The following is a 23,814-nucleotide window of genomic DNA, read 5'->3' as shown; positions in this document are numbered from 1 at the left end:
TTACAGCATACCAAAATAAGGTCAATAATATTAAAAGCTTTTCTGTCTATAAACGTCACCAGAAAACTTCTGAAACAATATTTCGCTCGGCGACTGCTTTCCCAAAAGAAAGACACAACTACACTTGTGTGTCACTGGAAATCTGGACACCGTTGTAATATATTTATGATAAATATCACTTGAGATGGAGTCACAGCGTCATCTATTTAGGTTTTGCAGAATACATCAGTTACCACTTCTTAAAATTCAATAGCTATGTACGAGGTTCATGGAGTTGTCTTATCCAAAAAGAATTTTATGGCAAACCAGACCTGATTCTGTCATTTGATTCTTTGGATGAAATACTATAAACTATCACTAGGTGGCGCTTCTATACCACCATTACATGGGGCAACTTGTATGTGAAGGTTGGATGGAGGAACAGAACTTCCCTATTACACAGAATGCCAGAACACAAAGCTGTTGAGATGTTTGTGAAAGTGTTAAGAAAAGATCAAAAGATACCAGCTAGAATTTCAAGATTTGTTCAGAGATATTATTAGAGAGATTTTTATTGACACAACAAAAGCACAGCGACTTTCGTAAGGTCTTAACTACATCTATACATAACGTTACATACAAACGAATAGGTGCATACAAATGAGTTTGATTACACACAATCATATGGGATAGAGCAACATATCGTAATTTCACGTGTCGTATACTTATACATTGCTTGTTCTAATGTCCAAACATTCTTTGATGTAGATACCTATCTGTACACAGTAAGGATTAGCACCTCCTAGTATGCATTAAAAATTGAATCTATCAACAGATCGAAGCGCATTGAATTGACTTGAACAAGCGGAGATAAAGGTGAATAGCTTTGAGCGTTTATCCTCATATCTTGAACAATCCATGATAATGTGACTTTCATCTTCCATCTCATTTGGGCAGAATGGACAAAACCTTTGATCACAGGGAATTTTACCATACCTTCCGTCTTCAATGTTCAATTTATGGCTACATATTCTTATCTTTGTAATTGATCTACGAATTTCAAAATTATGTATGTTGCAAGGCACTGTTCTTGTCCGTAATGCTATTTACATGGTTCACCCAATCATGACCACCAGAATGCAGAACATTGTACGTAGTATGCTTCATGAAATAGGGTATCCTGGGGTAGATTTAAGAAATGGTGCCATTATTTGATAATCTCGGCCTTAATCTTGATTTGGTATTCAGCTGGGTACATTGTTCTACATGTACAACCATATATATGTCATGACATAGATATAAGGATAAAGCACCATATGCTTTGTCTTCAGTCTGAGCTTACCCACTTTTCCTTTACCTTTTTACAACTAAATCATGATTACATTGCAAATAGTAGTATATATGGTAGATGGATGTGGTCCTCATATGAGGTCATTAATACCAGTTACACATTACATAATAAACCACAAAAGGAGGACACAAAAAGGAAGCAGTGGCATATTTTAATTGATTTTCATCATCCCAATATAAACTGCAATATCACATCGCCATAGACAGCAGTCATTGATATACATGTATAATACACAGTGTCTTCGACAGACCTATGTTCCATTACTTAACATTTAAGTACCACATAAAATCTAACTCTGAACCCGTTTCAACTATATTCAATAGGAAGTTCTTTCATTGTGTTTTCCTTGTGGCTGGATTCTTTTCAAATTAATATTTCTAGGCGTATTTCACGTACGTATATCTTAGGTGGCATTTAAACATGTACCCTAAAAGTTTATTAAAGTTTTTCAATGACAATTGTAGTCTTCCTCATACTTCAAAATAACATTGTAAAATAGAAGAGATCCAGCCGCAAGAAAAATTCCAATATTCAACAGTACAATCGTGCTACGGCAAAATTTCAAAAGCTAAAACAGCATAGCATACATTTTTTAAACTCAAGACTTTCTCTCTAGATATTAAATACACAGCTGATAATGTTTACACACAAAATTCGTCATACATAATACAGTTTATTGAAAATAATTACCAACATTTTTTTGCATTCCCATATACCATATAACTGTGCACAACATGGAAATAGATGAAAACAAGATGGCCGCATCCATGGATGGTGGCGTAAAACAAAACAGTTTTTTACTTACACAAAACTGTAACTAATTGGAACCATCCACAGTACAATAGGGGTGTGCGGGTGTAAAGCATGACAGTATTAAACATTGATATAACTCAACATTAATAATTACTTTAAAACAAAGACTATACAATGTTTATGACGTGATCTTGAACATGCATGCACAACATCCAACAACACAACTGTTTCTAAACGTGAACCATTGTGATTTAATTTTAAACAGCATGTAATTTGTACATTTGGAATGTCCCTCTCTCTACCAACCATAGCCAGTTTGTATTTGCTCTAGTCTTATAATATAGGCCTGTCTCATTCAACATATGGGGGTGTCCTTGCTGTCTGCAAGACACATCAATGTCTAGTTAAGAATGTTGATAAACGCTAGACATTGTCTCTTGCTTTCTTTTTTAAGCCTTGCTGTATCTCAGTAGGTGACATGAATTCAGCAGCTATAATAATACTAATATGAATGTATAGCAGACAACCCTCCCCCTTGTACAATGTACAAGCAAGAACAAAAAATATCACTTCTCATGTCCCAACAGTTTCTTGATCTGTAATCTATGAGATACAAACTTATAATTAAGACAAGATGTGCTTTCAAGTACCTAGCATAAGAGTGTTGCATTAATAATTAGTTTGGGTATTGAATATTCCTCTGAAACAGTGTAGCAGCGATCAAACTTCCAAATGCAAGTTAATTCTTGTGTCGTCATAGAGGATGGTGCAATATTCAAATGTTAAACGTTTGTCTATCAAAAGGTGTCAGACTACTTTGCAGGGAAACAATCATAGGAGCAAACTGGAGCTACAATAGGATGGATTCCAGGCTAACAATATATTTCAAACTACATGTACAATGTATAGGACTAAAGCAACTCGATACATTTAGCTCTGACTACCATCAAATCCTATAACACATAAGCACAATGATCACAGCATTATAGGATGTTTTTTCTTGCCAAATAAGCAATAATAGCATTCATAACGGGTTTTTTTACAACTCATACGGTACATTCTAAGGTTTCAAAACTGCCAACACATTACCTTACAATAGAAATACCAACCGTATACACACATAGTTCACATATAGGCAAGGCCTAAGGGTTTCTGTTTGTCAGGTAGAGAAAGAGTTTTATTGCATGTTTCTACATTTTGTTAGCCTCCGTTGCAGACTCTGAAGCGGCTTTTTGGGGGGCTAAATAATACACTTTTTGCAGCCACCCCGTAACTATCAGCCATCCTGTAACCATCAGCCGCCTAGAGTCTGCGTTATTACGGCATGTCAAAGCGAAATTAAAATCACGTTAGGGCGATTAACGCAGAGGTGCGAATTTCCTGCCTATGGTAGACCGCACAATAAGAACAGTATACACGCACCTCCCCCAGTCAGTTTTGTTTACGTCTTGTTGGACGGGGCAGGTTGGGACTCGAGCGAGCGTCGTGACGTATGTGAATTCTTAGCGAAAATAACGATTTATCTACGGTACATACGGAGAATTTTCACGGAAAAATATTCGAAGAAATATATATTGTGTCGAATACGGCCAGAAATTAAGGCGAACCGCGGCAAATCACGACGTAGAGGCTGAAATGCACGGGCGAAATTCTTGTTTTGTTTACGTTTTTCCTTGTTTTCTTCGATGACTTTCTTCGATTGAGTCTTAAAAAACGGGTTTTTAATGAGAAATGGCAAACTATTTTGCCACAAGCGTGACAGCACACTGACTGGGGGAGGTGCGTGTATACTGTTCTTATTGTGCGGTCTACCATAGGCAGGAAATTCGCACCTCTGCGTTAATCGCCCTAACGTGATTTTAATTTCGCTTTGACATGCCGTAATAACGCAGACTCTAGGCGGCTGATGGTTACAGGATGGCTGATAGTTACGGGGTGGCTGCAAAAAGTGTATTATTTAGCCCCCCAAAAAGCCGCTTCAGAGTCTGCAACGGAGGCTAACATTTTGTATCTCTTCTCTTTTTTCTCTCTTTTAAACATGTTCAGATGGCTGTTACTTTCCTATTAGAACTGTTCCCTACATGAGTCTTAGTATCCCATCTAGTCAGCTTAAAGTTGTACAGCCACAGAATTTCTTCTGAATTACTTTCTTACAGTGCCTCTACGATCAGAAAGAACACAAATTTTACAGTCTCTGTACACTTTGAAGTTAGATTTGGAACCCTCAGAATATCTAGAAATATTGGGAATTTAAAGCAGGGTGGTATTATACACTTCACTGTAGAGAGATGCCTACTTGTTTGGAAATTCTAGCAGTCTTTTGAGTCCTGCAAGCCATGCTACTATGAAATATGTCGACCCTTGGTTCAAGATCATATGACCTTCATTTGTTGATGAACAGTGCATCCCACTATGAGACCAGTACTGTTTGAAAACAAAAAGAACCAGATGGGCTTTGCTTCGAGGTGCTGCCAAAAATGTCATGGTTTAAACAGTCCATGTGATCTATTGTGTGTAAAATGTAAAGGTTGAAGGACCCTGAGACATAAACAAAACCCTTGACATGGTATCAAGCATGGTCTAGACAAGAACCGTTTACAAGTTAGGGGCCTTCACCTTTGACCTTGCGCATGTGCAGTTCAAACAGTGAACCAGCTTAAATATGATTAGAGAGTTAAAAAGCAAGACTGTCCATGTGATGGTTGGCCAGGAGTCTCTCACCCAAAGAGGTAGTCTTCTATATATGGAGGTACATTCATGTATATGTATGACCGTTCTGATATTCCAAGTTTCTGTAGAGTTGTGAGGTAGCCTAACGCTAGTCATTGGTGACAGTGTAGCAGTATAGCCAGTTGGGAAACATACTGTACGTGTGTCATGAGGTATGTAAGCGTGCGACTCGTCCCACCCTATCGGCGCTTTAACGTGCAGGGGAGACAAGCTATGGCGGACATTCGAAGATGGACGTACATTTGTAATGAAGAACAAAGCTGTATAAAGACTGCAAAAGTACAGCACACCCTCAATGATTAGACCTTCATAGTATGCTTGACAACTGTAACAGAGACTAGAAGCCCAATATATGACCAGATCCAAGTGGAACGTATCTTTCTGTGACTCCTTTGCATTTTAGAGTTGTGTTGTACAAAAAATGCTCAGGTTGTTAAGTGCTACAAAGACAAGAGATACATTTAGGTAGTGCCTGGTTAAGCCAAAACAAGATTATGCACCAGAACATTGCTGCTAAGAGTTCCATGTTTCAACTATATGTGCCAATATGATCTATGAATGTTGTGTGTATATAACCTGAAATACCTTTGTAAATGTAACTGCTTTTTTCTTTCTTTCTGACATCCACATTTTTGCCGTCCAAAGCCAGACGAAAACATCCACCAGAAATGCAGCAGTTGTACATGTGTAGGGGGTGAAGCTTGGAAGGGTGCGGACAAGTCCTATCGCCACAAGCAGCACACATACTTCAAAGAGTGTATTCTTAGTCATAGCCTTGCATCTTAAATGTAGACACCCTCACATTATTGGCCCTGAACGCTGTCCACAGTTGTCGCTGACTATTCAAGCTGACTATTCCTAAAAAGCTGACAGCCATTTTTGCCATATATTGCTCTTACCAGATAATCTACCCTAGTACTCTTTGTATTGAACAACATAGTTTTATTCCCTTTAGATTTAATTACGCATTGCTTCTAGTTTCTTTTATCAATACACTCCAGTGGAGTTCCCTAAAAGCAATCTTATTTTTCATTACTAGAATGGGCATCCCTGTAAAGTTTTATTTATAGGAATGGAATTCTCTGCATAACATACATTTTTGTATTGCGAGGAACGGGCGAGGCGAGGGAGACCAAAGTTGTTATCTCTTTTCCTCGTCGCGGTTGATTTCTGGGTAAGCAGCTCGCCGGACTTCGTCGATCTTCTTGCACCACTGGAGCGCGTAACCGTCCGGGTCCTCTAGGTAGTACGTTCGGTTGGGCTGGGAAGGGGGTAAAAACATGTTATTAAATACAGGAAGAAAGCTTTTGCAAGGCAAATGTTGAATATTTCCCTCCCATTAGAAAAAGTGTTTCCCTTTAATTTCCCAACAAGAGGTGGGGAAATATAAAAGTTTACATGCTATTTAATACTAGTAAAGAGAGAAAGCCTTTGCAGGCAAAGGTCGAATATTTCCCTTCCATTACAAAAAAAAAATGTTTCCCTTTCCCTACAAGGGGTGGGGTACTATGAAATTTTTCCTTTTCACACTGTTGTGTTGTATTGTTTTACACTGGCTTTCAAAAAGCAATTGGAACACATACAAGGCAATGAGCACAGTACATTTAAGTATAATTTATAGTGTAAACCACATATCAACATATATTGATATTGACACCTGGTAGCAACAAAATAGATCACAGTACATTGAAAGATGTCACAAGTTTTGTATCATACTTACTGTGTGGACAAAGTATGTCTTGAAATTTTTGGCTTCTGGTCTTAACTCAGGTGACCTGAAAGTTCAAGAATATTGTTAAGTTGTTGTTTCTTTCTACCTTGGGCAGATGTAGTCCTTTTTATCACTGAAATTTTGATCTTTCGTATCATCATACAGAATAGACACAAGAAAAAAAGATACAAGTACATGTACACAGTATAGAATCTGAAGTGTCTGCCAACTGTTGCAAACTATTTTTGGAATAAACCACGTTTGGAATAAAGTTTCTTAGAATCAAAATATACTTTTCACCAAAACTTCCAAACCTTTATAACATGTACAGCTGTTGCACATTTTATAGATCATTGATCATAAGCATAAGTGGTGAAAAACAAACTTTTAAGAAAAACATTCTTAACTTACCAAGGTATCTCTCCCTTTAACACCATGTTCACAGGGTCCACATAGTACAGATGTGGCCCTTCAGTCAACAACAGTTGTCTTCTTCTGGCAAACAGCCCCTAATGTCAAAACACAACACATTGATAAATAAGCAAATTGCTTAATACACCAAGAAGTGGCAGTTGCTTGTGAAATTTAAAACCCAATGCAAAATAACAAGCTTTTCAGAATATCCGTGACAGAAAACTAGCAAATGCAATTGAGTAATGATGGGTTAAGTCATGTTAACAGTCTCTTTTTGTGAACTGTCTGATTATGCATTGCATTTGAAAAGTTGAATAGGTTTGTTCATTAGAAATGATAAACAGTAAAGTTTGAATTGAGCCTGTTATTATCAGAGTTTAGTCCTTAGGTGTTAAGTACATTTTGAATTTCTGCTTTCATTCAAGACTTACACATACAGTGTAGCTAAAATTTTCTCAAAATCTTGCAAATATAATAAGTAAGTTTTACCTTTCTCTTGTCTGTGAGGCCCATCTTCAAGATGATATTACCCTCTACAAAATGGTGCCTGAAAAAAGAAAGGTATAAATGTATCTTGTCATTTGAGGGTGACTGCAATCCACAAACAAACTCAATGCCAGCAGTTTTCTTAGTTGCATATGTCTGCTAAGGAATTCTGAATATCAAAAAAATAAAACAAGGCCTGAGTTGAAGTGTACAATAGGCAGATCAGTGATAGCAGACTTCACTGCCTTTTGACAGTACATGCAAGCGCCCTCTGGGAGAATATACATAAACTGCCCAGTAGAAAGAGACAGACAATAAATCCTTCAACTAATGTTCCTTTCAAAAACAAAACAACTAGAGGGTCAAAATACATTGTATGTCACTTCTTCTATCTATTACCCACAAATCACGACCAAAGCTTGTCCAGAACTCAAGATATCAAAACCAAAAGTTCTGCTGCAGTACCAAGGTCACACACTAAGGGGCACAAACTTGATCTTGTCCTTCGTCTTTCCAAGACCTACCCACATACCAAATATCATCACAATCCATCCAGCCGTTCTTGAGTTACCCCGACCACAAATATACGAAACACAAAGAGACACACAGAAAGACAGAAACACCAAAAACAATACATCCATTGTTCATGGAGGTAAAAAAAACTGCCACCCACCATTTGTTCTCTCGTCTTTGTTTCTGTACGATCCTCTGTCTCTCCTCATTATCTATGTTCAGTTCTAATCTGTTGGAGTGTGGGAGTATGCGGTACTTGGGTTTCACAGCCTTGGGCGTGTTTTCCGCGCTGCTTTTTCTCTCCTGGACGTGTACTTTCTCCATGGCGACGGCTTCCTTCTGTTTGAGCTCCGTGGAGATCTCCAGCCCGTGGAGGTCGCAGAATATCGACATGTCGTCCAGCCGCTTGTCAAACTCCTTGGCACACTGTGGAAGGCAACGTGTTCAGAAATCAGTTTCTGGACCACATGCACAGCCTAGCAGAATGTATGAAAACTGCAGGGAGTCAAGGCTAACAGACACACTACTGACATTTAATCGTGAAATAGGTAAACTCCTTGACACTCTTTCTGTACCACATGCACAGCCTAGCAGAATGTATGAAAACTGCAGGGACAATGACCAACATACTACTGACAGTGAATAGTGACATATTCGGGGTGGTTTTATTTTCACAGTTTTCATGGTGAGCTCCTACCATAAATTCAATCATCATGCTGCGAACATGCGCCCAGCGCTTAACTGTATTCTTTCAGCCACAAACTTTAAACACTGTGAACGCCGCATTTCCTCTATTACCATGAAATTAAGTCTCATTTGTTGATGAACAGCGCACTTAAAACTGAGCTGTTGACATTACTACATACACATGTAAATCTAACCAAAGAATTGGAGCAGCCACTAGAGCCACCATCTTGGTCTACTAAATCATACTTCAAGACAGCACTACATATTTCCAATATTCAATTGCCAGTAGAATTCTTCCCCACCCCTCAGTCCAACAGCAAACATTTTGTTAACCTTCTTCTACATAAAAAGTAGTTGTGGGTGTACTATTACTTAGTGTAACCCAAGTTTGTTTGGTTACTTGGAGGTTGGCAGGATAATGGTTAATGAAGTTTCAAGATGTGTATACACCCTAATTTATAGAAATCGACTTACAACAAAGTCACTTCGCAAGTCCTGTGCGTCGGGAGAGTTGGCCGGCAGGTACGGCATCAGGCGAGGGGGGGTCCGGTGGGGGAGGGTGTCCCACTCAATCCCCTCCACAAACAGGTGACCCTTCAGGCTCGAGTATCCGCCCCGTTCCTCACAACCCAACCGTTCCGTCGGCTCCAAAATCTGTAAGGAAAAGAAGGTGTGTCTGAGGTTCTACTTAAAAAGTCTGATACTATTACAAAGGCCTCCCCCCAGAGGTGCAGCCAAAAAGTAAAAAATACATAATGTACATGTACTTATATTTGGGTCGTGTGGCGCAAGTGTAGAGCGTGCGGCTGTCAAACAATGGGACCCGGGATCGAATCCCGGGTTGTGCCCAGAGACATGTCCGAACTTGCGCCCCGACGTTGTGCCCTTGGGAAAGGCACTTAAAGGTGCCCTAAGCAATATTAGGGAACTGAGAGTCACATATTCAAAATCAATCTTTTTCTGATTTCTATCCATAGTAAGTTTAGATAACACTATCCCATCGCATATCGACCATCATGGAGCAAAAATGCAATGTCGTTGTGTGGTGGGAACTCATTGGAAATCTGAGGACTTGGAGGCCAGCCATCATTTCAAATCTTCCGAACATGCACGATTCTGACCGATAAGTCCCGAACGCTTCCGAAGAAATAATCACATGGTCATGGCTCAATGTGCTTGGGCATTGTGACGTCACGCAGCCGGAAGTTACCGAAAATTGTCGACAGAAAACGGTTACGGCTGGATTCCGGGCTGATTTTTGGGGGGACCCAATAAATAAAATACTCCTTTTGTGGCTTGCTTCTGTGCTATTTTTAACGCCCAAAGTATGAAATAATGATGCAGATGTGCTAATATGGGGAAGTAAATGTCAATTTCAGCTTCACCAAACAGAATTGTTTTCCCCAGAATATTTCAAGTTTTACCCCCTGAAATCGCTTAGGGCACCTTTAACACGACTTTCCTCACTTCACTCAGGTGTACCTAGCTAATCTAGGGTTAGGGACGTCCCTCGGATAGGACGTTAAATGGAGGTCCCGTGTTTGAGGAGAGCCACACCCTGCGCACGTAAAAGAACCCACCACACCTTTCAAAAAGAGTAGGGGCATGCCCCGGTGTGCGATGGTCCAAATCCTTCTATCTGGAGTTGGTGATTCACTACAAATCATCCGGATGGAGGCCTGGCAAACCTCCATCTAGTATCAGCCATACGGTGATTTACATCATTCACCCGAACGAGAGGGCTGCCAATCCGCGTCCTGTAGGACTGCCAACGAAAGGGTATGTCACCCCTTGAAAGAGGGCGGAATAACTCTACGCAAGGGGCCAGTTCTGGCCTGTGCACATACGACTACTACTTATATTTAGAGATGGACAATTTCTCATATTAGAGATGGGCATTTTCTCATAATTTTTTATCATACATATAAAGCAATGTTCTAAATGAATCCAAACAATTTCAAAACAAAAACCATAATTGCTGACAAAAGCACAAAGGATAAAAATTAAAGCAATCTTTCGATTTCTTCTAATGAATTATGAGAAGGCTACTAATATAGTACTATAAACATTTGCATAATGATACTTACCAGTAGTTTTTTCACCAGGTCTTGGGCCTTAGAGTTGAAACCGTCAGGAAAGTCATACTCTAGCTTCTGAATCTTCTGGAATATTAAGTATTCATTCCTATGGAAAAAAACAGGTAGAACACAACTGTCAAGTTCATCTGGCATTGCCATAATGTCATATCTTAATTCATGTCATACCTGGGCCGTGAAAACATTCGATACGAGTGTTCCGCATAGTGTGATAATTTTCAGTATCACACAGGGTTTTAGACTTGTATCACACAGGCTTCCGTAGAACATTTTGAATGTATTTCGAGCGTGCCGGTTGCGCCGCTGTCAAAAATTTGAATACTGGATTCGGAGGTTGGAATCAATGTTTAAACGATTTTGTCTTCGAGGACACAAAACTCTCAGCTTCAGGCCCATTTTGCATTGAATTGCATGTTTTCTCGAATGGGTATGACATAAATAAAATACAACACGGTGTATTCCGCATCACCCTCAGTCCCAGCCCTCCGGCGGGTCGGATCGCCCTCCGGCCTACGGTCAGGCTGGTACCTCAGATGATATGGAGTACCCTGTATTGTATTCTATAATAATACATAATGTAGGATGCAACCAATTGATAAAATGAATAATTCAAATATAGGGTGTGCAAGTAACATAATCATAATAATGCGATACCATTGAATGGACAAATATTTGCAAAAAATGTCTAAACATGATCTCAACGGTGAATAAAAGCATTAATTACAATTTGAGTCACAGAGTCACTGTGCATTTAAATGAAAATTACATGTAGATCTGCTCTAACATGCATACCAAAGAAACTGATGCAAATGTCTAACAAAATGCAGCCTTACCCAGCTCGAAATGGTGGCAACCCTGACACCATCTGGTAGATGATACAACCCAATGCCCACAGGTCGGAGCTGTAAAGGAAGAATACACAAACTGTAAAAAAAGGGCAAAGTGGTATACATTAATTTCAGTATATTTAGAAGTTTTAAAGCAAATATGGGCTCCACTCCTGAGGTCTTACCAAAAATTAGAATACCTCATGCCACACTTGGCAAAGACAAAAGCTTATCTTTTATTAGCCACTTTAAAAACAGTATTCTTATCATGATATTTCAATTTTGATAAAAAAATGCTCCATTCTTGAGGTGTTACCAAAAATATGGACGCAAACTAATTGACAACACTAGACAAGGAAAGAAGTTTAGCTTTAAGAAGCATCTTTTAGCCTAGTCTCAGATATTTTGCAAAATTTTGATAAAACAAGGCTCCATTCCTTAGGTATTGCCAAAAATCTAGACAAAAAATCATCAATAACACTAAACAAGAAGTTAAGCTTTTAGAAGCACACTTTATCCTAGTCTTAGACACAAAATGTATTTTGCAAAGTATTGATACAACAGGGCTACATTCCTGAGGTGTTGCCAAAAATCAGGACACCTGTTAATTCCGATAAAGGAAGAAGTTTACCTTTTACAGGCAGCTTTGTTGGTGAGCAGCTCTGGTGAAACATACTGTGCAGTTCCTACAAACGAGTTGGCTCTTGCTGTGAGTAGGAAAGAAAATTGGATTAATAATCATTCTGTAATATTCATAAGTTTGTTTTATGGCAGACCTTTGGTTGTGTAAAACTTTTTCTTGGCACAGACACTAGATTTTCTGGGTTGAAATCCTAGCAGGTCCCAATGTTGTGCCCCTGAGAAAGGCACTTTAAAAACAAATTTCCTCACTTGGTAAAAAAGAGTACCTAGATTCAGTTAGGGATGTCCTCTTGGATAGGACGTACATATAAAGCCAAAGGTCCAGTACATGTGTTCAAGGAAAGTCACACCTTGAGCATGTTAACACTGTACGTCAAACTAATCAGGCTGGTCTTACGAAGCTTGTAGTTGAACTGTTGCTACACCTTAAGGTGGTTTACTGGTTATGTGAAACAAACAAAACAAACAAACAACTTGTTTACCTTGATTGTTACCAGGGTCTAGAATCTTAGCTGTTCCAAAGTCTGTGATCTGAATGTGCATGTGCTCATCCAGCAAGATATTCTCTGGTTTCAAATCCCTAATGGGGGCAAAAATACAAAATTTATTACAAAAATATGTTTGTAAGATTTATGCAAGTATCATCTGTACTACATTTTAGGTTAGAAGCTTGAGGCTAACATTGTACCATTAGCTACTGTAGATATAAAAAAAAGCATAGAACATGCAAATCATCTAGTAATTATTCATCATATAATTTTGCGGATGGACGAGGTTGAGCAGAATGTATCTTTCGTTCTTTAGCATTGCCTCAGGGGCGGAGACGTTTCTATAAGTTATAGGCCTTACCTGTGAATAATACCCAGTCCATGTAGATGCTCCAACGCCAGAATGATTTCTGCCGTGTAAAATCTTGTGCATTCCTCGTCGAACGAACCCAGCTTCTGGATATACGGGAGCAGCTCGCCATTCTTGGCGTAACTAAGACCGAAATCTGTGTTCCAATCGTCAAGGAGCAGCTGTAAATTTGTTTCTTTTTTATCACATATACTCTTTGTTTGAAAACAATTTTCTCAGAAAAAAAATGAATAAATCAACTTGGTATGGTCACAAACATGCCGTTTTCACGAATGAAATAAGCGTATACACCCAATAATTTCATCCCTAACTGATTCTGAAAGTCTTACTCAATGTAATTTGATATAAGAAGGATACACAACTTCTCCACATCTTGGAAGGTGAAGTACAGCTTGACAAAGAAGGGGTGGTTGAGTCTGCTGAGGACGTCTTTCTCCCGAGTCACATATGGGACCTTCTTCTCTCGGATTATGTGCCTCTTTTCCAGAATTTTAACTGAAAAACCAAAACACAATGGTCAGCAACACTGCAATCTATTAGGTTGAATATTGTATGGTCTTTTCGGGTAAAAATGTACTTAATTGTTTGGCTTGTGCTTGTGTGTGTGTGTGTGTGTGTGTGTGTTTGTGTGTGTGTGTATGTGTCCTTACATCTGCACTACAGTTTCTACATGTTCTGCTAGAGGGGGTGAAAGTCTGCTTTCATTGCCATACTGTACATACATTGAATAAAGTTTTAACAATAAGTAATTCAGTGAATGTTTTTTCATGTTTTTCACATTACACTTATCCCTAAAAAAGTGAAGTAATTTGGATAACTAGTACACTGCATATTTACATAAATAATAGGCAATACTTACTTGCATATTCCTTTCCCGTGTTAACGTCCCTTGCCAAAACAACCTGAAACATCAAAGGCATTTCGCATAAACAAAGAGTACAATTGGCTTTACAGCAACATCTTTTGTAAAACAACATCATAAAATCTAAAATCTTTGTTGGATAACATGATCATGAGAGTGACAGAATATAGTGGTATCAAACTCTATTTAAACCAGTAAGTTGCATGCTAGCTTACAAAAAAGCAACACATTCCAAAATTTTGAAAATAGGAGATACAGCCTTTGTTGTTGTTTTTTTGCTTTGAACTATAAGTATATGGTATACGTAATTCTTTAATGTTTGCAATTGATTACATATCGTACTTCAAAGCCTGAACTTCTAACAGTGCCTCTTAATAGCACGAAGTTGGAACAATCATAGCTTTCAAAAACATGTGGCCCCAAATGCCTTTTATAGGCTGTTTGCAACTGACTTCAAAGTAATATGCTGTTTGGTTGAAAGTGGAAGAGTTAAGATCTACAAATTTGCCTACCTTTTGTGTTTGCATGTCTGACTATAAAATAATCAAATCAAATTTTGAAACGTTTCTTGTGGCTTTATCTTTGCGGTGACCATTTGACCATGAAGTTATGACATACACATGGCAAATATGCGTTTCCATAATTCCATTGTATTGCTACGTACTGTAATACTGTTTAGACCCGAACATGAAACTTGGAAGTCCCCGTAAGATAGATGAAAGTACAGGGCCATTCGAATGTCCCTGAATGCAAACATCCTACAATTGTGCAAGCAATGTATAAAACTACAATGTAGCATCACCAATGTTCACTTGTCAACAGTAATGTAATTACCAGTCTGAGCTTCATCATGTACAAATACGTTTCACATAGAAATACTTGAAAATGATGTTCTTCACGTAAAAGCTACTTAGGAACCCAGATGCAACCCTTTTACCACCAGTTAAAGCACCCTACAGATATTGAATGGGACAGTGGGTAGGATCCTTGTAAAGACAAGATGTACCTGACTTTGCCTCACTCTTCACATATATACTCCTGAGTTCTTCAATAAATGAATAGCTTGAACATGTTGTAAGGGCTTGCATTCGTAATTTCAGATGGTGACATCAAGCCAGTGGCCCCATGTATGAGGGAACTTTAGGTGTCAAACATCTCCTCGTTAAAGAACCAAAGACACATGTCGAAAAGAGGAGGGGTGACCCGGTGTGCTTGGCTAAAAACCCAAGTTGAACTTGAAAAAGTCGAAAAAGACTCACGCTTGACCCATCAGTAGAGTATAACAAAAGCTACGGTATTTTTGTTAGTCACCGTTTAACAATATGTATGCAGCAGTACCAAGGAAATCTGTTAGGAGGTCCAACGTCTAATCATTTCTTTGATAGGTAAACCCTAACCACATATGATGAAATTTTGTGACAATCTATCTATAGCTTTTTGAGTTACTGTCATTATAGTTTCTTTCACTGTAACTTTATATTCACTGTTTTCACGGTCACCTCTGAACCATGAACTTATCATCACCGTGAAAAAATCTGTTGTTATTATTTGTGATTCCTTCATACATCCGTTCAGTAAATCACTTGCCGCCACTGTGAAGTTAATGTTCAGGGAAAAAGTCCATTTTCCTTACATCGTGAAATTTTGCTACCGTGAAGATAAAGTGAATTACAGTAGACTATTCAACCACAAAAAAAAGTAATCATCTTGGCTAAGTTTACAATCAATGTTTGAATGTATAAAAAAATACACCATCGCCACTTACCGTTGAATAGGATCCCTCTCCTAATATTCTGCCGAACTTGAAGTCTGCGGGAGTTTTCTTCCTGGGCTGCGGTGGCGTGGGTGTGCTGGGACTGGGGCTGGCTGCAGCTGGGGTGGGGTGGGCCATGTTCCCGGGACTGTTGGCCGCAGTGGCTCCCTGCAGTTCCTCGGGCTGGGCACTAGGTGGCGCCGACTGGTGGGAGGATGTACTACTGACAGGGTCCGGATTCGAAGGTATGCCCTGGAGGAGACAACAGATATAAATACTAAACATTAAATTCTGCAATTTCTCAGCCAATTTTTATCTACACAAAATTATTATGTACTTGAAAGCAGATCTTGACCCTTTTTTTTTTTTGAAGAGACAGACCTTGAAAAGAGGAATAACAGATGAAACACGATGCTCACAATGAGAAGCCACAAATGAAAAAAAACCCTCAGCTGTACTAAAAGTCTCATTAGAAAAGCACTTGAGGTTTTAATTGGGTCTTGAGAGGGAACTTCTGGTCTCCATATACAGTACATGTGAAATACTGTGTTCAATGTAATTTTGTGCACCTAAAATTTAAGCTTTTGTGCATCTATATATTGACTGTGGGTGCACTGGTGCATCTAGATATTCGTGTACTGTTACGTACATAAAGGTATTATTTAGCAGCATATTCTTGACATGAAAGTGGTAGAAAAATAATAAAAACTTTGTTGTATTACTTAAGAGGTTAAGTTTAAGTTTTTGAAATTTAGGCATAGAATTTAGGTTCATCACAATTTTGTTAAACTAAAAGTTTGAAACTGTGTTGGTGCACTGTGCATGGGTGTATGGTTTGCAATTAGGTTTTGCTCACATTTTACTTTACTTGGCACCAATACACCTATCTTGCACACCTATTCAGTAAATTGAATTTCAAGACATGTTTTAAGGTCCTCTTCATTTTCAAATACATAGTAGTAATAGTATCATTGAAAAGAGAAACGACAGATTGAACAAAATATGTCACATTGAGAAAAAAGATCTCGCCTGTATTCTCATTAAAGAGGTGAGATCTTTACACTACAGTTACATACTTTAAGGGTCTATATGGTCTCCACACAAAACTGCCCAAGAAGGCCACTCGGGGGACTGATAAAACCTGGTCTATGTAGACAACTAACTAGTCACTATAGACAGGATTCTCAATGCTATAGTGTCAATGGGAAAAATATCTCAGGAACAACAAAAAAAGTGGTTATACGGTACAGGTGGTTCTTATGTAGAGGTAGCCACTTGTGCATGTTTGACTGTATAAAAATGGTCAGGTGGTCCTTATGTACATGTAGAGGTGGTCACTTAAGTTATACAGGTTTCACTATATTCCAAAATGTATAATTTCTATCATAAAACAAACAACACCAGACATGATAGAGTCCATTCCGAGACACCGCGCGGATTTTTAGGTTACATTTGTAATATCTTCGAAGTATTGAAAGTAAATTATTAAGTATAAATTACACGTCATTGCAAAGGTTTGTAATTGATTCTAAACTATGGCAACAAACATCCGCGCGGTGTCTCGGAATGGACTCTAACAATAAATAATTTAATATCAAGACATGGTAAAGGAATTATAAAATATGAAAACAAAACATCAGTGCACCAAAGTGCCAGAAAAGAAAAATAAGCTTCATTCAAATCTTTCCTCTATGCAATGTAAAATTGGAAACATGCATCATTGCTGCCCACATGTATAGGATTGACTAAAGCATACAGCCAGTTCCTGGTAAACATGTTATGTACAAGACTACACCCATCCACCCACACACATAGATCAAACAGTTTAACGAACAGAAGCGCTGAATCATACCTGCGTACGTTTTTCTTTCTCTCTCACGCAACTAGAGCATTATGACCGATAAACAGATTACGTAACAACCGCGAATAAACCCTTGCTACAAGTAGCAGTACTAGCAGCGATGGTTTGTTTACTACCGTTTTCAACTGAAGGAAACATACCTTTTTCCTCATGGGTGGACTTGTGAAGAAAGACCCCAGGCAACAGAATTTCATGTCCGAAAAAGAACCAGCTGCAGGCAGCACGATTGTTTTTGTACCGCCTTCGGGGGGTGACCTAGTCAGCATGGACGTTTCGTCACCTCTGTGTGCTCAGACGGTGTGTCCTTTACCAATTGTTATGCAAATAGGCCCGAGGTGGGGACAATGCATACAGACCAATGGCAGATCGGTGCACCCGTCCCGAGACCTGTTGTTTACCACATGCCAGGTTTGCCTCTCTAATGACATTGTCTGAACCCAAGGACCTCTAGGACTTTCACCTTTTGCTGGGATGGAACACAAACAAGTCGGGAGCTTGGCTTTCTTTTGAAAACAAAATTGTTCAGGGCTATAAAAAAATGGGCTACAGCCTGGTACGGGTAAATATTGACTTTGTAACAAGGTAGAAATGTGGCTGCTATTCTGGTTTCATGTTTATATGGTCACAAATTTGAACAAGACTTCCTGAATGTGCTTGGTATACATGTAGGTGACTCATGTTATTCATATAGTGTTAAAACGTGACCTTTTCCAAACACTGTTTTCTTTATTGTAAAGCGATAAGACCCCAAATTCCAGATTTTGTGGATAATTTTGTAGAATATCTTTAATTTAAATATATTTCAACCCAAATAAAGGCAGAAGTGTGAGAGCTAGATATACCTAGCTAGACTTTAAAGAAAGACTTCTAGCAGTCAAAGATATTGTGAAGTGTTTCTGCCACTGGTTCCAAGTTAGACAACAACACTTAAGAAATAAAAAAAAATTCTCTATAAAACCTTCAAAGACGACAGATTCTGAATAATAAGACTCTTCTGTTCGCCGACACATGTACATCTACACGAGTATCATCAGTTTTTTGGAAAAGCACACGTGTATTTGAGCGTTTTCTACGAAAAATGTGACACCGGCATGTCCTGAGTACGCACTCGCTACCGTCCGTACTACGCTCGTGCCCATTAATGAGGCATACTTGCCTCGAGTGGCCGTCTAACTAGAGGTAAAAACAGCGCAGTGGTAGAAAAACATCTGTAATTGTATAAAATTAGATGACAATGCAAATTGCGTGTAAGCTATTTTCACACACATATACTGTAGTCACATGTACTGTACATGTTGTTGCACGCACGTTCCTTGCACAAGTGTTTTTCGAACTCTGAAAATTCAGTCAGCCATGCCACGTGAGGACCACTCGAAACCGAATCTGTCTCTTAAAATGTTTACTACGCCGCACCAAAATGCAACACTACAACTACAAGTACAGTCTGTTTTGGGCAAGAAAAAAATCTTATGATTACATTTCAAAAAATCTAGAAGTTGGCATGATAAAAATTCAATACCGGGTGCTGTGTTATGAATTAATGTCTATTTCTGCATTTAGAATTAGAAAGTCAGGAAAAAAAATCATTCAAACATCAAGTCTAATAGAATTCACCAAAATGGATATAATGATCTACACAATTTGTTCCCACCAATTCATAAGTCACAATTTGCAAAATTCCACATTTTTGGTCCAAGCAATTTTGCAAAAACTGGAAAATAAATTTTGTACCCTGCTGCCTTTGGCAACTGTTATCATCAATACAGTATATCAATCCCAATTCTATATTCACCAACAGTAATCTTGCTCTTTACGGTCGTTCTATCCAAAAAAGCCTATCTCAGTATCTGTGTCCATTTCTTAATACTCTTTCCAAGATAGACACCGACAGCTAAATATAAATGTCCAGCTAGTAGTCTACCATGTATGTATTACTTACGGGAAAACTCTGCGCTATATTTAGTTCGTCTAGCCTAGTATCATACCAACTATATTTGGTTCCAGCGCTCCCATGGGTGCTCTGATGCGATATCTTCCCAAGATTTTTTTTTACCGGAAATACGCAGACATATATAGATCTTGCTGGAAAATCCTGGGGTTTAGAATGACCAACCATGGATACAAATTAGGAAGGGAGTAAAAGTAGCTGTAATGTTCCCAGGGGTTTAGTGAGGGTGCTTTTAGGTAATGTGTTGCTTGACTACCGTAGTAAACATTTGCACGCCTGGGGCATTCAAGTACTGACTAGTGCTTTGTGTCAGTCTCTGGTAAACACTTCAATTTGGGACGGCTAAATGTTTTTCTGGATCTTGATATTCAAAATGAAACAGTCATTTCTGCACAAAAAAATTTCAATTTTCAAAAACAATTTTATTTAGTTAAGCAGAAAATTAATAATATGTTCTCACCGAACAACATTGAAAAATACATTATTCTTATCTATATATCTTTTTATAGTTTATACACTGTACTTCATAGCTCTAATATTCATAACAATCAAGCTGTGTTCCTAGCATACTTGGTAATATTGTTTGCTACATGAATAACAACAAGAATTTGACAATGAACCTAAACAAAAAGTCCATCGTTTTTTTGTTCTGTTATCCTCATTTTAACAAAACTGCCCCTGCAGTTCCAGAACAAGCTGCTAGGAGGCCAAAACCTACACCACTTTTTCCTTACATCACAAGCTATATATAGTTATCGGCCACCACTTTGTTTTCCAAGCACCTGCAGACATACCAAATATCATTACAATCCTTTCTGAGTTTTTAAGGTTATACTTCGTTCCCACAAGTATCCGAAAACACATGAAATCGCACCCACACAAGCACACACATGAAGTATGAATAACTATGATGTACATGTACCAAAAACAATAACTCCATTTTCCACAGAGGTAATCAACTGTTCGTTCAGGTGAATCTGAATCAGTCGTTTGCCTCAACAGAAAGATTTGCATATTTTGCAGACTAGATTTAGTACGCTGCATTAGCATGGAGGTATGGGTGTTAGTTCAAGCATAGTCGGTGGCTATATACATACATGTACATGTACATACATTGTATATAACAGAAAATACATCCGTTGAATGTGCAGCCAGAGCTCAAAACATATTACAATCCGTTTTCTATAATTGTTATTCAAAATACTACATGTTACTTTAGCCTGCCACAAATGCACTTGCCATTAATGTGTTATCTTGGCGAAGAAGGTTACAATGTATGTTGTTGGTAGCATTTGTATCTACAAGTATGCATCTCAAGTTGTGGTTGAAAAGCATAACTCATCAAGAAGCTATGGATGGATAAAATCTAGTGCATGTGGTTAGGCGTTGCCCTATCAAAGAATTTGTACCTTAGCCCCCTGGCAGCTTTACTAGGTACTGCAGCAGAACATGTGTGCCTTATTCAATGATCAGTTGATTACAGATCCAGTTCAACGTCCTCTAGCATGATTTGCATATCCTTTTGAAGTTTGCTTCGATCAGTCAGACGAACATAACGACTTAAATTAAACTGATCAGCCTGTTTTTTTTTTCCCTCCTTACGGGGTCAATGGTCGAACTACATGTACAAAGTCTACAACATGTATATGGCTATAGCTACGTTTGGTATTGACATTAAATCTTTTTATGAGAACATAATTTTTGCTGCGTTGGAAATCAACTGATGTACATCAGTGTCTTAAAACCTGGAAAAAATCATATAGTACATAACATTTGATGGGAAACTTATATATGATTGTGTGTTTTCTTGATAACATCCCAATTACAATTATGTCTTTAAAACCAAATTGTCATCAAACCTCATTAGAGAAAGTGACATGATATACCTTAACTTAACTTAAGACCACCACATACGTCATACGATAGGTTTTAAGTTTTATGACAACAACTTAAGGGCGTTCTAGTGTCAGTCACAGGGATCAATGTCATTAAAAAATCAGCTGTGTTGTGAACTTGTGACAGAAAATGATAAAATGCATTCTCATGGGTCAGTTTTATCATAACCTGATTGAAAATTGTAAAACGTACATGAATGCATCATAATCATATGTGACTGAGTTTTACTAAGTACCTTACCTGTTTATTGAAGCCTGTTTATTCCGGACAATTAATTTACCTGCACAGGTGTGTTGAACTTCTGGAAGAATTGCTCATTGTATGTTGGCCAGCCAACTCAACAACAATCCTTTGAACCCAAGGACGACTTATCTGCTAATTTTCTGACTGAATGAACTTTACATTTATCAGAGATAAAAGGGGAAGCAGGCTAAAATGGTTAATATGGTATATTATTGATACTAATATATAGGATGTTTTTGGGTCCCACTAATGGGACCGTTATATCATGCTCCATGTTAGCATGTAAACATCAGAAATACCTGCACAGCTCCAATTTTACCTGAACTAACCAGTTACCTGCATAATGCATATACAGTACAAGATTAGAGGTACATTTGTATTATAACCTACAAGCCATTAGAATTGCTTCTGAAGGTCATTGCTGCCATATATAGCAAGTTAGACCAAAATTGTGATCTTTTGTCACATGTACTTATGTAAATTACAGTAATGCAATGCCCCTTGGAACTCTTTTGCACATGGGTTGGGAATCAAGAGATCGTGGGTTCAAATCCAGCCAAGATTGGACATACACTGGAAAGGACTGCAGTTCCATGACCATTAAATTCACCTTTAGGCCCAGTTTTGTACAGAAAGTACTGAGAAGTTAGGTACTCATTTCCACAGTGCCAGTGTGACAAGATGGTCTTTTGGGTAGGATCTGGTCTACTACTCTTACGTTCCGTGTCACGTGCTCCCACCACGTGACCCCCGGGCGGTCCTTACACTAATATGTTGCCTGTTACACCAGTGTTAAGTGCCTTTCCCATGGACACAACATAATTGTTAGGTCTGTTAGAGACTCGAACCCAGAACGTTAACCTTTAGATTCTAATTTAAATCTGTAACCCTAACCAGAAGATCTTGCCATCTGATTGTCCTTCGCAGGTGATGTTATACCACCGCTGTCATGTTTGAGAGAGCCTCAGTAATTATATCATTTAAGAACCCAGCACACTTGCTAATGAGAACTTACATGTACATGTATTGGTGACCCAGTGTTCCTTCTCTCAAGTAATAGAATGTTTAATTTAAATTACCAATAACTTTGTAAGACTTTGATCCAGCAGAGTACTTGACTCAAGGGTGAGCAACACTGCCTGCGGACCTGGAGGTTTCGATTTTGAATCCCAGCTGTTGTCCTTCACCCGATCGCGATGTTAAAGAACCCACCACACTTATCAAACTTATGAACCCACCACACTTATCAAACCTTACAGTCCAGTCTTAATTTATGTCTATACATTGAAGGTGGTGAATATCATTATCTTCATATTCATATGCACTTTTCTTAGTTATAGCTGGAGTTGGGGGGGGGGCAAAAAAACTTGAAGAGGGAGGCAACATTTTTGGTCAAGTTGGCAGGGGGTATCCTCTTTGGACAGGACCCCCCTCACAACAAATCCCTGCCTCCATAGATAAAGTACAGTCCCTTAAATTCTTAATACGCGGACTGACCCATACTTGACCCACCCACTCAGTTTGTTTTTCGTACCTTTGTCGTACCAGGAAACGACTGTAAAAACCAAACGTCTGTCGTCCAAAATACCTCAGTTTCCACCTATCAAACAAGTGCAGTGCGACATTTTTTCCTTATCGTTGGCGATATTTTACGTCAGATTAAGATTAATAAGGAATATCTGCGTCATGTTGGTACAGAGAACTGTTGACAGATATCTGTAGGCAGGTTAAAATGTCAGACGACTTCACGGAATTTTACGATTTTTTTTCTGTCTGCAATTAATTTTCTTCTAACGTCAGTCACCGGTGCTACCCGCCTAAACTATGTCGCAAGTTTGAGGAGAAAATTCTGTCAGCAACACGAAAATTCTATCCCTGAAAGAAAGAGAAGGGTTAAGGGAACTGAAGGATACTTACGATTCCGCTTTGAAGGTCTGCCATAGGGGAGAAATCGTGTGTTGTTCGTGAGGATGTCTTGATTCCACCTAGAGAACATCCGCCATTGTCCCTAGGAATACCGGGTACGGGCGGCAGATGACCAGTCACAAATATGCAAATAAATCATATGTTGTTATTTGCTATACTCTTAGTAATAAGTAATCATCAACAATTTAGAATACTTTCAATAGTAAAATACATCCATTACTACCGATGAAGTACTCACATTTTAAGTTGTCCTTTTATTTTATATGATTTTTTTTTAA

The 23,814-nt window shown here is 38.6% G+C and overlaps 1 protein-coding gene across 2 annotated transcripts; it reads right to left on the bottom strand.

Annotated features, from left to right (window-relative positions):
• Positions 1-5,440: 5,440 nt before the first annotated feature.
• Positions 5,441-23,659, bottom strand: LOC136441000 (3-phosphoinositide-dependent protein kinase 1-like). Of its 2 annotated transcripts, none has more exons than XM_066437225.1 (15): positions 23,528-23,659; positions 15,675-15,914; positions 13,907-13,949; positions 13,405-13,542; positions 13,039-13,183; positions 12,672-12,769; positions 12,179-12,254; positions 11,554-11,622; positions 10,712-10,808; positions 9,099-9,278; positions 8,098-8,363; positions 7,428-7,485; positions 6,936-7,033; positions 6,534-6,588; positions 5,441-6,074 (listed from the first exon to the last, which is right to left on the bottom strand). In XM_066437225.1, exons 1-15 carry the CDS (start codon positions 23,549-23,551, stop codon positions 5,955-5,957), a joined length of 1,707 nt encoding a protein of 568 aa, XP_066293322.1. In that variant the 5' UTR covers positions 23,552-23,659; the 3' UTR covers positions 5,441-5,954. The 2 variants fall into 2 exon arrangements, with proteins under 2 accessions (XP_066293322.1, XP_066293321.1); XM_066437224.1 differs by lacking the exon at positions 23,528-23,659 and adding an exon at positions 17,664-17,820.
• Positions 23,660-23,814: the final 155 nt, after the last annotated feature.

Source organism: Branchiostoma lanceolatum, chromosome 8 (genome assembly GCF_035083965.1).
Source record: "Branchiostoma lanceolatum isolate klBraLanc5 chromosome 8, klBraLanc5.hap2, whole genome shotgun sequence".
Classification (NCBI taxonomy): Eukaryota; Metazoa; Chordata; class Leptocardii; order Amphioxiformes; family Branchiostomatidae; genus Branchiostoma; species Branchiostoma lanceolatum.
This window is presented reverse-complemented; position numbering and strand designations above follow the sequence as displayed.